Source organism: Jaculus jaculus, chromosome 18, assembly GCF_020740685.1.
Source record: "Jaculus jaculus isolate mJacJac1 chromosome 18, mJacJac1.mat.Y.cur, whole genome shotgun sequence".
Taxonomy (NCBI): Eukaryota; Metazoa; Chordata; class Mammalia; order Rodentia; family Dipodidae; genus Jaculus; species Jaculus jaculus.
Window position 1 is genome coordinate 25595519 of NC_059119.1, and position 13841 is coordinate 25609359.

The window sequence follows — 13841 nt, forward strand, 5'->3', positions numbered from 1 at the left end:
GTGGAAGTGCCGACTGAAACAGCCTCTCTTCTGGTCAATGGCAGCCTACATGGAGGGGCATTTGGCAGACATAGAATGGGCAGATACCTCCACAATGTCCTTACTTGTGACCTTGGCTATTTAACTTTCCAAAGGCAGATCTCTTTCTATTGAGGTGGAAATAATAACACATAATGTCCTTAGGCCACAGTTCGCTCAGATTTCTAATATGGAGACGGGAAAAATGACAAAGACCCCTGTACAGGAGACTAAGGCAGTCACACACAAGGGCCCAGCCTCAGGCCAGATGACTGACGGAGAGAGCAGGCGTGCAAGGAGGGAATCCATCTCCAACCTTAGTTCACTCCAGGCGTGCACCCCCTTTCTGCATACCTTTTTGATCGTGTCCAGCATGGATCTTCCTCCATTCCATGGCTTGGTGGACTTCCTTATGCAGTTAAGGCTTGCCATGCTGTGCCACTTCCGGTCCTCCAACTTCCTGTGGAAGGCGTTGGCCAGCATCAGAACACTGTCGTACAGGTAGAGATTGGAGATCTGCAAAGACAAAGGCAATGAGACTCCCTGCACTGGTGCACTTCCAGAGGAAGCTGAGGCAAAGCCTCGGAAGGCTGGCCGATGTGAGATACAACACTATTCTCTTCCAGTCCTGTGGGCTTTGTAGTCAATGGACCTCTGGCTTCCTGGTGTTCCTTCAGTAGCCCAACCCAGCTGTCAGAGAGTTGGGAGCAGAAGTCCTAGCCTACCTCATGAATGACAGAGAGACATGCATCTGCACAGCAACAAGGAGAACCTGTGTCATGAGCACTGTGATTGAGACTTTTCAAGCAGGCAGTTTATCTGCTTCATTAACAGGATGGAGAGCAGGAGGAAGGTTACGGGGGAAAGGGAGGATGCAACAATGCAAAGGCATGAAAGAGGAAGGCCTCTAGCAGGGCCTTGAGATTCATTAGGATTCTCTGCAGAGGACCAAAAGCAAAGACTGTAGGTTTGGGGGGACTTTGAATCTGTTTTTAAAAATATTTTTATTATTATTTATTTATATATATAGAGAGAGAAAGATGCTTGGGGGATGTGAGAAAATGGGTGCACCAAGGCCTTCAGCCACTGCAAATGAACTACAGACGTGTGCGCCCCCTTTCGGTGCATGCACAACATTGCTTGTGTCACTGTGCGCCTGGCTATGTGGGACCTGGAGATTCAAACATGATTCTTAGACTCCACAGACAAGCGCCTTAGCTGCTAAGCCATCTCTTCAGCCCTGAATAGCTTTTTTAATTGATGGATGCTGCTGTTAAAACCTGAAATCAGGCACAGATCAACAAATAGGTGCAGCCATGTACCAATAAGACCATTTCCCAAATGGACAAGGTGCTACATTCACCCTGTGGAGCCCATGGTTGTCCAAGTTCTTGGTTAGAACAACTGAAATAAGTTCAATATGCCTATGCTGAAACTTAATATGACAGTGCCAAGAGTATGGCCATAGATGGGACATGCTTAAGAAGAAGGAAGAGGGCTGGAGAGTTGGCTTCGCGGTTAAGCGCTTGCCTGTGAAGCCTAGGACCCCGGTTCGAGGCTCAGTTCCCCAGGTCCCACATTAGCCAGATGCACAAGGGGGCGCACGCGTCTGGAGTTCGTTTGCAGAGGCTGGAAGCCCTGGCGCGCCCATTCTCTCTCTCTTCCTCTATCTGTCTTTCTCTCTGTGTCTGTTGCTCTCAAAGAAAGAAAGAAAGAAAGAAAGAAAGAAAGAAAGAAAGAAAGAAAGAAAGAAAGAAAGAAAGAAAGAAAGAAAGAAAGAAAGAAAGAAAGAAAGAAAGAAAGAAAGGAAGGAAGGAAGGAAGAAAGAAAGAAGAAGGAAGAAAGGCTGGAGTGATAGCTTAGCAGTTAAGGCACTTGCCTGCGAAGCACAAGGATCCATGTTCAACTGCCCAGGACCCACTTAAGGCAGATGCACAAAGTGGCACATGCGTCTGGGGTTCATCTGCAGTGGCTGAAGGACCTGGCGCACCCATATTCTCCACCCCCTTCTCTCTACCTCTCAAATAAATAAGTATTTAAAAGGAGGAAGGAAGAAGGGTTTCATCATGAGTCTATGCACAGAAAGCTGGCAATTAAACTTGGTTATAAGAAAGACCACTCCAGTGTTGACAGACCCATGGTGAGTAGTGGCCTGAGTGACCACGTGAAGAAGTGGTAGAGATTCCTGTGTCTGACGGGCAGTGCCATCCAGTCAGGGACACACCGGGATTTATAAGGGGTTTGTCTGCAATAAAGCTGAACCACACAGGAGACACAGCACCATCTCGGAGCAAAGCCATGAATGAGAGTCTGGAATACCGCAGGTGAAGGCCAGCATTGACGCTTATAGCGTTAACCTGCCTGTGGGACAGCTTTGGCTCGCCCTTCCTGCTTGTGATCCCAGTCTCGCTGAGCACGAAGGCCAGCAGCTGCCCTCTGAAGAACCCTGAAAGAGTCCTCTGCATAGACAGGAGACGCCTTGTTCTCAGCTGCCCTCCCCCTTATGCCACCCCATCCTCCAAGAGGGCATCAGGGCACAAAGGAAAGGAGGAGGTAGGAAGGGGTGAGGGAGAGCAATATGCATTCCCAGGCAGGACTAAAGCCCCTCAGTGACAACTTACACAAACAGCGGTCATCCAAAGTGGGTCAAGGGAACCACATTCTGTATACACCCAAGCAACAGGTGGCGTGCTAAAAATACTTCAGAAGAAAACATAACCAGATAGAAACAGACTATGTTGGCCTCACAGGACTCCTGAGAAGATCAAATGGATTCCTTGGGCTGAAGGAAGAGCCCCATTACCCCCACCTCACCATCCACCCTTCTCCACATGCCCCTGGACCTGATACCCTGGTTCTCTGCCTGCATTTTCTCACCCATCCTAGTGTGAATGCCCCAGAGTCCTAGATAAAAACTTAGGCAGGAATAGTCCCCCCCCCCACACACACACACATCTAAAGCTAAACTTAGAGGTGGGCCAAAGGGAGAGGTACAGAGCACCAAAAAAAAAAAAAAACCCTCTGCTATAGCATGCCTGTCCAAGAACTGACATTCGCTCTCCAGGGCCATTTACATTATGCATTCACTTCCCCAACAAATACCCTTGTATCACTGCCTATAGCGAAGATGCTAGTTTATTTGCCTTGTGTGCTTGCTTGAGGTCGCCACGGGCTTTGTGACTGCGGCGTCTCCACACTACAAGAGTGAGAAGTGGGTGAAAGACAAATGGATGTGACAGAAGTGACAGGAGTGTGCCTGGACGACTGACCAATGCTGACCAGACCAAGAGTCCCAAGACCAGAGGAACCCACGAGTTAGGATTAAGTATGGCCCTCTTTAGGGACTTGTACCACAAAGACACTGACCCAACAGAGAGAGAGAGAGGGAGAGAGAGAGAGAGAGAGAGAGAGAGAGAGAGAGAGAGAGAGAAGTGTTTTCACCACTAGAAACTTGATGCTGTCATGCACAGAACACCATGGCCGAGCATGTTCCCAGCCTCTAAAGCTTGGGAAGGTACCTTCTCCATACCCAGGGCTAACCCACTCCTTATTCCTGCCATCAGCTCAGGAGCCCCCACTTCCACAAATTGTTTTGAAGTGTCTCCCACCCTCTGAAATACAAACCTATAATGGAGATGCTATTAAAAGGGAATATAAGCTACTGATGAGTTGGTGTGGGGCTTGGGGCCTGGGTTCCCCCCCCCACACACACTTCTTTTCTCTTTTTTAAAAGGAGAACTGGCAACGGAAAATCCTTAATGATGTGCAGGTTTCTCAAGACATTCATGGAACACCCAGCCACCCACTCATAGCGAGTGCTATTGAGTCAGCCAGGAACCTGTGACCCACGCCCACACCTGCCTATGCACTGGCACATCAGGGCAGAGCTTAGAGCACTACTTCAGCTCAGGCTCAGACCAGCACTCAGCAGAATTTCTCTTTTCCCTCCAGCACTTCTATGCACAATGAATTCAGGCACTCAACCAACGTGTGAATGCAGAGAGGCCTGCAAAGAAGAGGGCAAAAAGCGGAAGATGACCCACAAAGGCCAAAGAAAGCCCTGAGTCCTCCCACGAGTGCATCTGCTTGGAAGAGAGAAGGCATTCCAGTTCAAAGGAACACGCTTGAACAATGCTCTTTTTCAGTCATGGATAGGCCTTTCCAGCAACACCCCCACCCCCAGCCATATCGCCTGGAGTGTACCGTCTTCATAATGCACTGCACACTCCTAAATGTGTTTCCCTCACCAAGCTCCTTAAGGGAATATCTCTGGAACCATCACAAACAAGACACATGGCTGATGCCTAATGAATCTTTGACTGATGAATGCATAATGGGTACACATATGCATGGATGGAAAGACAGGTGAGTGGGTGGATAGATGGATTAGTAGATGGATATATGAGTAAGTAGGTAGATGGGTGGATGGATGAGTGGGTGCCAGGATAGAGAGATGATGGATGTGTGGATGAATGACGATAAATGGATGAGTGGATGGGTGAAATGATGGACACGGGTGGATGGATGGATGGATGGATGGATGGATGGATGGATGGATGGATAAATGAGTTGATGCATGGTTGGGTAGGGGTAGGCGGATGGATGGATGGGATGGTTGGTAGATAAATGGATGGCTATTATGTTATAAATGTACATACCAACCATGTCTCATTAAAAGAGAAAATAAAGAAAACAGCATGAGAAAAACTTGCTGCCTAAACTTTGGTTTGGGAGGGAACCTCATTCACATGGGTTCTCATTTATATCCTACTCCAAATGTATTTTTAAAATATTTAATTTTTGTTTATTTGACAGAGAGAGAGAGAATGGGCATGCCAGGACCTCCAGCCACTGCAAATGAACTCCAGATGCATGCGCCCCCTTGTGCATCTGACTAACATGGGGAATCGAACCTGGGTCCTTTGGCTTTTTAACCGCTAAGCCATCCCCCAATCCCCCAAATGTATTCTTGGTGCTCCCTTGGTGTTCTTTCCACTTATTTTACTTATACTTGCCCCTTTCTCCTGGCCATGTTTTGTTCCAACAGTTCATCCACTTTTAGGAAGAAACTAACACTCCAACCTCAGAATACTCAGGTGGATCCATTTTTTTGTTGTTGTTGAGAGCAGACCTAGATGATGGTTCCTTGGTGGAGATGCAGAGACCAAGGCCCTCGTTTTCTTTGAGAAGGGGCTTTTGTACAAAAGAGCATGAACAGATGGTAGGAAGATAGTCTATGTTTGGGGGCCCTCTCCAGATTGCAATAAATTAACAGAAGCCTTTCCTCGAGGCAGCTGGGTGGATGCGCATGTCAAAGCTGGCCATGCCAAGGCCCTGAGCCAGAAGTTATCTGGAAGGAGAGGCTCTGAGCTACATGGCATTCCCTCAGGATCATAAAGGGCCAATAGCTGAGGCTGGAGCTATGTGCCATCAGAGAAAGGGAACTCGGCCTGGCCATCCCTGCTTCCCTCCCTCTTATCAGAGGGAAGGCACCATATGCTATTCATCAGCACTGGGAAGATGAGCAGAGCAGATACTGTACTAGGAAAACTCTTATCCCCATGTACGAAGGAGCCCAGGGCTCTGGCTGATCTGGCGACATTGTGGCAGAAAATGACAGAAACCAATAAAACATCCTGGAGGAGCGTAAGTTCAAGAATCAAAAGTAAGGTCAAGATATCAAGGCCAAGGTCACGACACAAAGATATCCAGCTACAAATCAAAAGATGTCGACTCAGGTCAGAGATGCCAGGCAGCGTGAAGCCAGGGGCAGACAAAAGATATATTCTGGAGGGTGTCAGGCCTCTCTGAGAACCTGGGGCTCATTCTAAATGGGCAGAAAGCTGCCAGGGGAACAAGCTGGGCCGTTTCTCCACTTCTACACCCCGTGTTCCTCTTTTGCTTGATATCATATAGTTACAGTTCTCATGCTACCCTGTCCCCAGCTTGAGGGAGCAGCCTGACAGGATCAGCCAGAGCCTGAGATGCCTCACAGCCTGCACCAGCTCTGCTCCCTGCCTGGTCGGCCAAGTCTGCACTAGTCCGTGGATAGAGCGGACACTCGAATGTTCATCAGCTGGGTGAACCGGATCTCCCCCTGCGCTCGCTTACTGAGTGACATTGAACGCATCGCTTTGCATGTTTGGATTTATCTTGATGGCAGTACCATACAACACAATCTGGACCCGTGGTGCAACGTGACAGTCTTGTTTTACCCCTTTGTTCAAGGCAAACTGTAATATCCCCTGTCAGCCAGGGCTTTCCTAATCATCTCTGTGCACATATTTTCATTCTGAGAGAAAGCAGAGACAGAAAGGAATAGAAAAGCCAAGGGAAGAACTGGCCCTGATTTCAGTGCAAGTTAGCTGAGGCCTTTGTCCAGGGGTGACCCCAACGGCAGGAAAACTAGCATGGGGTCTCATGAGTCTGGTGGACAGAATGTGGGCACTATGGGAAAATTAAATTCTTATTTTTATTTATTTATTAGAGAGAGAGAGAAAATGGACAAACCAGGGCCTCCTGCCACTGCAAATAATGCCAGATGCATGTGCCACCATGTGCATCTATCTGGCTTACATGGGACCTAGGGAATTGAACCTGGGTCCTTAACCTTACAGGAAAATGCTTTAACTGCTAAGCCATTTCTCTAGCCCAGGGAAAAAAAATTAACTTTTACCTGCCACTGCTTCTCATCCTCTTCCCCAAGGTCCTTGGCCCTACAGACTCTCTAAAGCACATTGGGCGTCATATCTGCTTCATTAAGCTTATGGGTCAGAAGACGGAGCTAAAATTCGCTCTGGCCACTAACTCCAGCCGCATCTGCCTATGTAGGCCCCCTGGACACACATTGCTGGCCTCCTCCTGGCAGCACAGTCATAGTTTCTACAGCTTCAGGACCTGAGCTTGGTATTTCTTGCCCTGAGGTATTGCAGAGCTTCCCTTGGAGGGAAAGCTCATTTCTCTGATCCCTAGCGCCCCATAGAAAGGCCAGCAATGGAAGGCTCAGAGTGTTTGATTAAGGGTGGAGAGATCTACATACGCTGAGTCAGGTTCCTGAGTGGGAAGCAGGACAACATACACTCACACTTTGGGGATAGCTCATCTACAGGAACCTTTGGCGTAGACCATTCAGTGAGACCACCATGGGCCCAGGGGAACTGGGAAGGCAGGCAGGATATGACTGAACGAAGGGTCCACAGCAGCCCAGCACCAATGGAAAGCACCATGCTCTGTACCTTTCCAAATCAGATCATTTCCCTGCCTGGATTCAGGGTGCAGTACTTGGGAAGGCTCTCCAATGTCCTTCACTGTTGCTTAGACACATTTATTTCTCCCTCAGAAGATGGTAACTACTGTCACCTTGTCTCCTGATGGCAAGCATCCCCTATTCACCCAGAACAATTGTCCTTCTCTTAGACACATCCTATCTTATGGACTCTCCAAGGGTAGTACCCCAATATCTTTCCTCCTTTCATTTCACCTCTTGCCTCAGATCCTCTCCAAGGTTCCTAAGCCTCTGCGCATGTCATTCTCCATAATAAAGACATACCACAAAATTCCCAATTTGAAGGTGCTTGTGTGAGTGGAGACAGAACATGTTAAGTTTCTAACATGAGCTCTGGCTCATAAGTACTTCAAGTTTTCTGAATTAAGGAAAGTTGAATGAATAATTCTTAACCTTAGGATTCATCATCAACAAAAAGGCAGACATGCAGGTACTTGCATAAAGGATGATTCTTGTTAACACACAAGGGCTGGTGCATAGAGGCTACCTGGGGGAAGAGACAGGAACTCTGAACAGATCATCCTCACCTCCAGTCACAAGCCAGGGCTGCACATCTCCATCTCCATGAATCAGGAGGCAAGGCAGAAATCTTTGACTTCAGTTACCCATGAAGCTGCGCTCTCAGAAACAAGAGGGGAAGCATGTATCTCTGGGAGGCAAAAGAGGAAACTCAGTCGTGAGATCTCCATGGGGGCCCATAGCTCTTGAGAAAGTCAAATGGACTTGTTTGGCCACTGAAAAATTAGACACCAAGCACTTGAAGTCGACTGAGACCCAAGGATGGAAAGATTGATCCTTTTTTTCTCCCATAAGAGTTAACAGCAGAATTCCCCATAGATTAGTACCTGAGTTTTACTCAGGAACACACCTGTGTCAGCAGGAACAAAATATCTTCATTGGTAAATAAGAATTCGCTCCAGAGTCAAGACCAGAGAGATAAGCAGAGGAAAGATAAGGAGACCAGAAAGATAGACATTGGCACACAAGAAGCAGCATTTAGGAACACTGAACCCTCCTGAGAAAGAAGAGACGTAGAACATTAATGGCTCCATGCTGTCCCCTCTTTCCATAATACCACCTCAGATGTCAAGACGGTCTTCATCAGCTCGCATTGCTATCAATGAATACCACAAACTGGGAACAGAAGTTTGTTTCTCACACTTTTGGAGGCTCAAAGTGGAAGATCAAGGCTGTGACAGGTTTACTGTCTCATTAGGACCTATTTCCTAGGTCACAGATGACCCCCTTCTTGCCATGTCCTCATGATACTGAAGAGGACCTCTTGACACAGCAGAGGAGCACCCATCTTTTCTGATTCATTTTTAGGGTGCAAGTTCCATTTATGAGGATTCTGCCTTCATAACCTAATCTCCCCACAATGGGCTCAGCTCCAAGTATAGTCCCTTTAAGGACTAGGTTTCAACCTATGAATTTTGAGGGGACACAAGCATTCAGAGCTCAGTAGGAACCTTATGCAGGTAGGGACCTCTTGTCCTGCTGGAAGCAGGAAGGAAGAGCTTTCCTTCCTGAACAAGCACAACATGGCATAGACGCAGCACGTTGGAAAACCAGCTGCCCTGCAGGACCCACGGGCCCACTGGAGAAGTGTGCTTGGCTCCTGAGGAGAGTTCCAAGTATCCAAGCGCATGTGGATGCCAGCAGCCTGATCCCTCTCCATCAGCCAAGAAGGAAGAGGAACAGGCAGGTCAGGAGAAGGGGCCTGCCATGCATTGCAGCCAGACTGTCTGCCTCCCCAGCACTGGTGCTTTCCCTCCCCTTATTAAACCTGAGGCTCCAGTGAAGAGTTATTAGGGTGCTCCAGCTGTGTCCTCATCATGCTGTAGGGGCCCAGGGATGGCAGCAAACTTCATTATCAGGCAAAGGAAGATGAATGGCAGGCCAAGGTCAGAGACACACAGGCCAGCAAAAGTCTCACACCAAACCATTATCCTCCCAACACCAGGGCTAAAAATGCAGGAAGATTTTCATTAAGAAAAGCTGCATTTCCTCCAGGCTTCTCCAGAGCCCAGTGTTCTCTTCCCTCTATCATTCATCACTCAGAGTGGGCTGTTCCGGGAGATCACACAGGGACAAACAGCAGGCACTGACCTCTGACCAGATCTGCAGACAGACTGCTGGTTGGCCGGCAATGTCAGATAAGCAGTGGACAGAGGGTCCAGCTGGGAAGACAAGCTGACGTCCAGATGCCTCGGCTCAAGGAATCCAACCCCAGGCAAGGCCTCTGTGCCAAACTGTGGCCAGACCACCTGTCCTCAGAGATGGCACCGTGGCCAGGCCAGAGGATGGGGCAGATGGTGGAAGAGGTCAAAGGGGACACAGGGGCCTACGCTTATCACTGAATCAGAGGGGAGGCTGTGTAGCACACTGACGGGGCAGCTGTCCACATTCAAGGCTCTCTGGGCTCCCGTCATACACGAAGCCACCTACAGCCCGACTAGCAGCCAGCTGCCTTCTGTTTACCTGTGTCTGGCAAAGGGCTCCATGCTAACCTTGTCAAATCACCTATGTGGGTCTTTGGGGCTAAGTAAACCATGGAAAGTAACATGAAATCCAAGGTAGCTGGCTCAGGGAATCCTGCAAAACTCCAGACAGGTTGACAAAAACCTTATCATCATGGAAGAGCTGAGGAAACAGGGGTAGTATGTGTATGTGTGGGTGTGTGTGGGGGGTGACTGCTTTAATAGATCTTGTGCAAAAAGGACGGGTGAGGGCTGGAGAGATGGCTTAGCGGTTAAGCACTTGCCTGTGAAGCCTAAGAACCCCGGTTCGAGGCTCGGTTCCCCAGGTCCCACGTTAGCCAGATGCACAAGGGGGCGCACGCATCTGGAGTTCGTTTGCAGAGGCTGGAAGCCCTGGCGCGCCCATTCTCTCTCTCTCCCTCTATCTGTCTTTCTCTCTGTGTCTGTCGCTCTCAAATAAATAACTAAATAAATAAAAATTATAAAAAAAAAAAGGACGGGTGATTCCAACAAGCCATCAAACATGTTTAAATACACAAAGAAGCAAAACTCCAACCTGAGGGAGCATTTTATCACAACACCGCATTAGTTCTCTCAGCTTAATTCTTAGATCAGGTGCCACAGTGACCAGACAGCACAATTTACACCATCTGCCTTCCATCCTTTGGAAACACATTTGAATAAATGGGGAGGCAAAATGATAATGCATGCCTCTGTTGCTTCAATTACAGGTCTGAAGTCACTGTGAGGTGCAATTCCAAAGACAGCACAATACCAAGTCTCCACGGAGCGAGGCGGCATGGGAAATCTCCCAGCTAAGGCTCGGAGATCTGAGGGTTATTACTTTTATTACCAGCTGTGTCAGACCAGCCCTAAAACTAAGTTGTCAAGAAAAGAATAGGAAATACCCAAATCAGACAGTGCTTTGCGGCGGCGGGGATAGAGGACGAAACAACAGCACTGCGTGCCGGCAAATACAATGGTTTTGGGACCACTAGAAGCTACTAATTTAGGTATTTTTCTTCCAAGGAACTTTCTACTAAATAGCAACCAAGTTGATTTGCTGTAAAAGTAGCTGGTTGGCTTCCGAAAACAGAAAGCCCTGACCACAGGCCTCGCAGAAGAAGATAAGGGTTTCCGAGAGCGGTTCACTTTGCCCGAGAAGCCAGGGGACGGGTGACCTTGTGAAGTGTCCTGCTGTCTGCTGTCCCTCCATCTCCTAAGCCAGAATCGTCATCCCAAGAGCCACCATCTGGAGAAGGAGCTAAGATACACTAGAAAGCTCCATTTCCGAGGGAATTTTCATTAATTTCATCAAGACAAAGTTAATAATCCATGACACCAATGTTGTTGTTTTTTTTTTTTTTCCTTCAGTTGGTTGTTCTAAGCATGTTAGAGTCTTTTCGATAAATCTCACAGCTAGAGGCTAGTCGAAATTAGTTTGTCTTCTACACTGTCATTAGGAAAAAAAAAAAAAAAAGAAGTGGTAATAGTTTCTGAGGAAACTTGAAGGGAATAGCTTGTAAATGAGATGAATCTACAAGCTGCCCAAGTGTTGGGCAGGAGGAGTAAATAAATCCACACTTCTCTCCTACCACAGCCCCTCAGGAGAATGCAGATAAAACAAATGGAGAGAGATTTCTTCAGTAAAGTGCTTTATTCATCTATATAGAAAGAGGTTTCTGGAGAATATTTAACTTGTGTCAAGACCTACGTTCTTAACAGACCCATCCCATACATCCTCACCGAGGGTCTTCAGTGAGCAAAGTCTTTCATAAAGAGCTAAGTGGACTTAAAAGCCATGGTCCGTCCTCTCCCAACGAGGTGGCTGTGATTGAATATCTACAACAGTGACAAGGACAGTGAGAAGAAAAGAAGCCTAAGATACAGGACGGGTGGAGGGAGGGTAGATAAGAACTACTCTCATACATATGGTGGTGCTTTTAAGAAATGTGTGTAGGTTAAAGGAGCAATTGCATCATGACCTCACAGTAGCTGTTGTTGCCCGAACAAGACCTGAACCATATTGTACCTGTACCACCAACATTCCAAAATGGATGATTGAGGAGGGCATAAAAGATATCCCAATCAGAGAGGGACGAGTTGGAAAGAAGAAAGGACTCACGAGAAAGGAAATAGAGGGGGAACATAGGAAGGTACTAGGAATGGGTTATGAGCAAATGCATTATGTACATCTATGAAAACTGTCAATAAAAAGTAAAAACAGGAAATAACTGCCCAGTGTGGGAATGTGTGTCTTTCCTCTCATCACTCTGGAGGATCACCATGTGTTGAAGGCCAGCATGGGCTACAGAGTGAATTTTAGGCCAGGCTGGATTATAGTGAGACCCTGCCTCAAAAAAAAAAAAAAAAAAAAATTAAGCCTTTACAGTAGGAAGGTAAACATAAAAGAATAAAAATGATACCGACCTACTTGTAATGTTTGAAATGACATAAGGTGGCTGGAGAGATGGCTTAGCATTTAAGTGCTTGTCTGTGAAGCCTAAGGACCCTGGTTCGAGGTTTGATTCTCCAGGACCCACATTAGCCAGATGCACAAGGGGGCGCACATGTCTGGAGTTCATTTGCAGTGGGGCTGGAAGCCCTGGCACACCCATTCTCTCTCTCTACCTGCTTCTTTATCTCTCTGTTACTCTCAAATAAATAAATGAACAACAACAACCAAAAAAAATGACATAAGGCATAAACCACGTAAGACCTGGAAAAACAAAAGAAACATACCCAGGAAGATAGTAGACTACATGGTACCCATATGTACATATGTGGATATATTGAGCCTTTCTTTTTATTTATTAACTTTTTTTGTTTGTTTTAGAGAGAGAGAATTGGGGTGCCAGGGCCTCAGTCACTGCAAGCAACCTCCGGACGCTTGTGCCACCTAGTGGTCATGTACAACCTTGCACTGCCTCACCCTTGTGCATCTGGCTTATGTGGGATCTGGAGAGTCAATCATAGGCTTTGCAGGCAAGCACCTTAGCTGCTAAGCCATTTCTCCAGCACTATATCCAGCCTTTCTGTGGAAACCCTGATCACAGTGACTACTGATCATCAGCATCCATGATACTTTTAAAAGCCCAGCCTTTTTAAATGTGGTTTCCATATGTTCTCTCGTTTAGTTTTAATGATGACTGTCACAGGTAGGAAATATTCCAACCTCCAGTTGTCAGAGCAGGAAACTCAGGCACAGATGACACATAACAATCGTGTGGTAAGTAGCTAGCACTGCTGGGATTTGCACCCAGGCTGCCTGGACCCTGACCTCCTCTGCTGCCACCGCCAGGTCTCTGTGGCTTTGCTCACGCGGTACCTGAGTCTCATCAGGAACTGAGCTGGGTAAGGGCATCCCAGGGCTCCGAGCCACACTCCTCGGCTATGCGTTTACCTCTTCACCACATCATTGCAGGATGCTGCTAGCTGGACTTCCTCTCAAAAGGAGGCATCACAGACCTTGACAAAACAGACTGTCTACGCCCTTCTGTCTCATCCTGTGCTGCCCGCTTTTACATAATGGGAAATTTAACCTCCTCTGAGGTAAGCTGAGGCAGTTTGAATTAGCAAGAATGGAGAAATGGATAAAGGCTCAGGATTTGGGGTTGGGGCAAGAATCGCATCCTTTTGGAGAGTATTAAAGCCCATCAAGGGAGAGAGGGCTTGAGATATTGCTTAGGAAAAGAGAGCCACAGGCTCCAGCCATGAGCCAAGGCCCCTCTCGGTCTTGCTGATGCTGTTGATCCTCTCTCTACACCAATTCTTGGTCACCTCAGAAAGACCCCAGATATCCATTCCAGTCTGCCCGTTCTTCCAGTGCACTCCCTGGTGTGGTGGGCACGAAGGCAGAGGGAGTACTCTAGCAAAAATCAAGGTCAGCTGTGTTCCCCATCCAGTGAGCATATTTTTCTCATGTTTATTATCTGTGAAGACATATTTTCTCCCTCCTCCCACCAACATAAGCTTATAATGTAGAATCAATGTTTTGGGGAAACCACATATATTTGCAGCCCACCAGAGATCCCAATAATCCCCTCCCCAAAAATGTA

General features: G+C 47.5%; 1 protein-coding gene across 2 annotated transcripts in view; it reads right to left on the minus strand.

The window, feature by feature from the left end:
- The window catches only part of Grid1 (glutamate ionotropic receptor delta type subunit 1), a 796332-nt gene that overhangs the window by 241090 nt on the left and 541401 nt on the right, over positions 1-13841 (minus strand). For both annotated transcript variants that reach the window (XM_004658009.3, XM_045137810.1), the window contains exon 7: positions 373-534. In XM_004658009.3, the coding sequence (XP_004658066.1) occupies positions 373-534 (162 nt within the window). The remainder of the gene's footprint in view (positions 1-372; positions 535-13841) is intronic.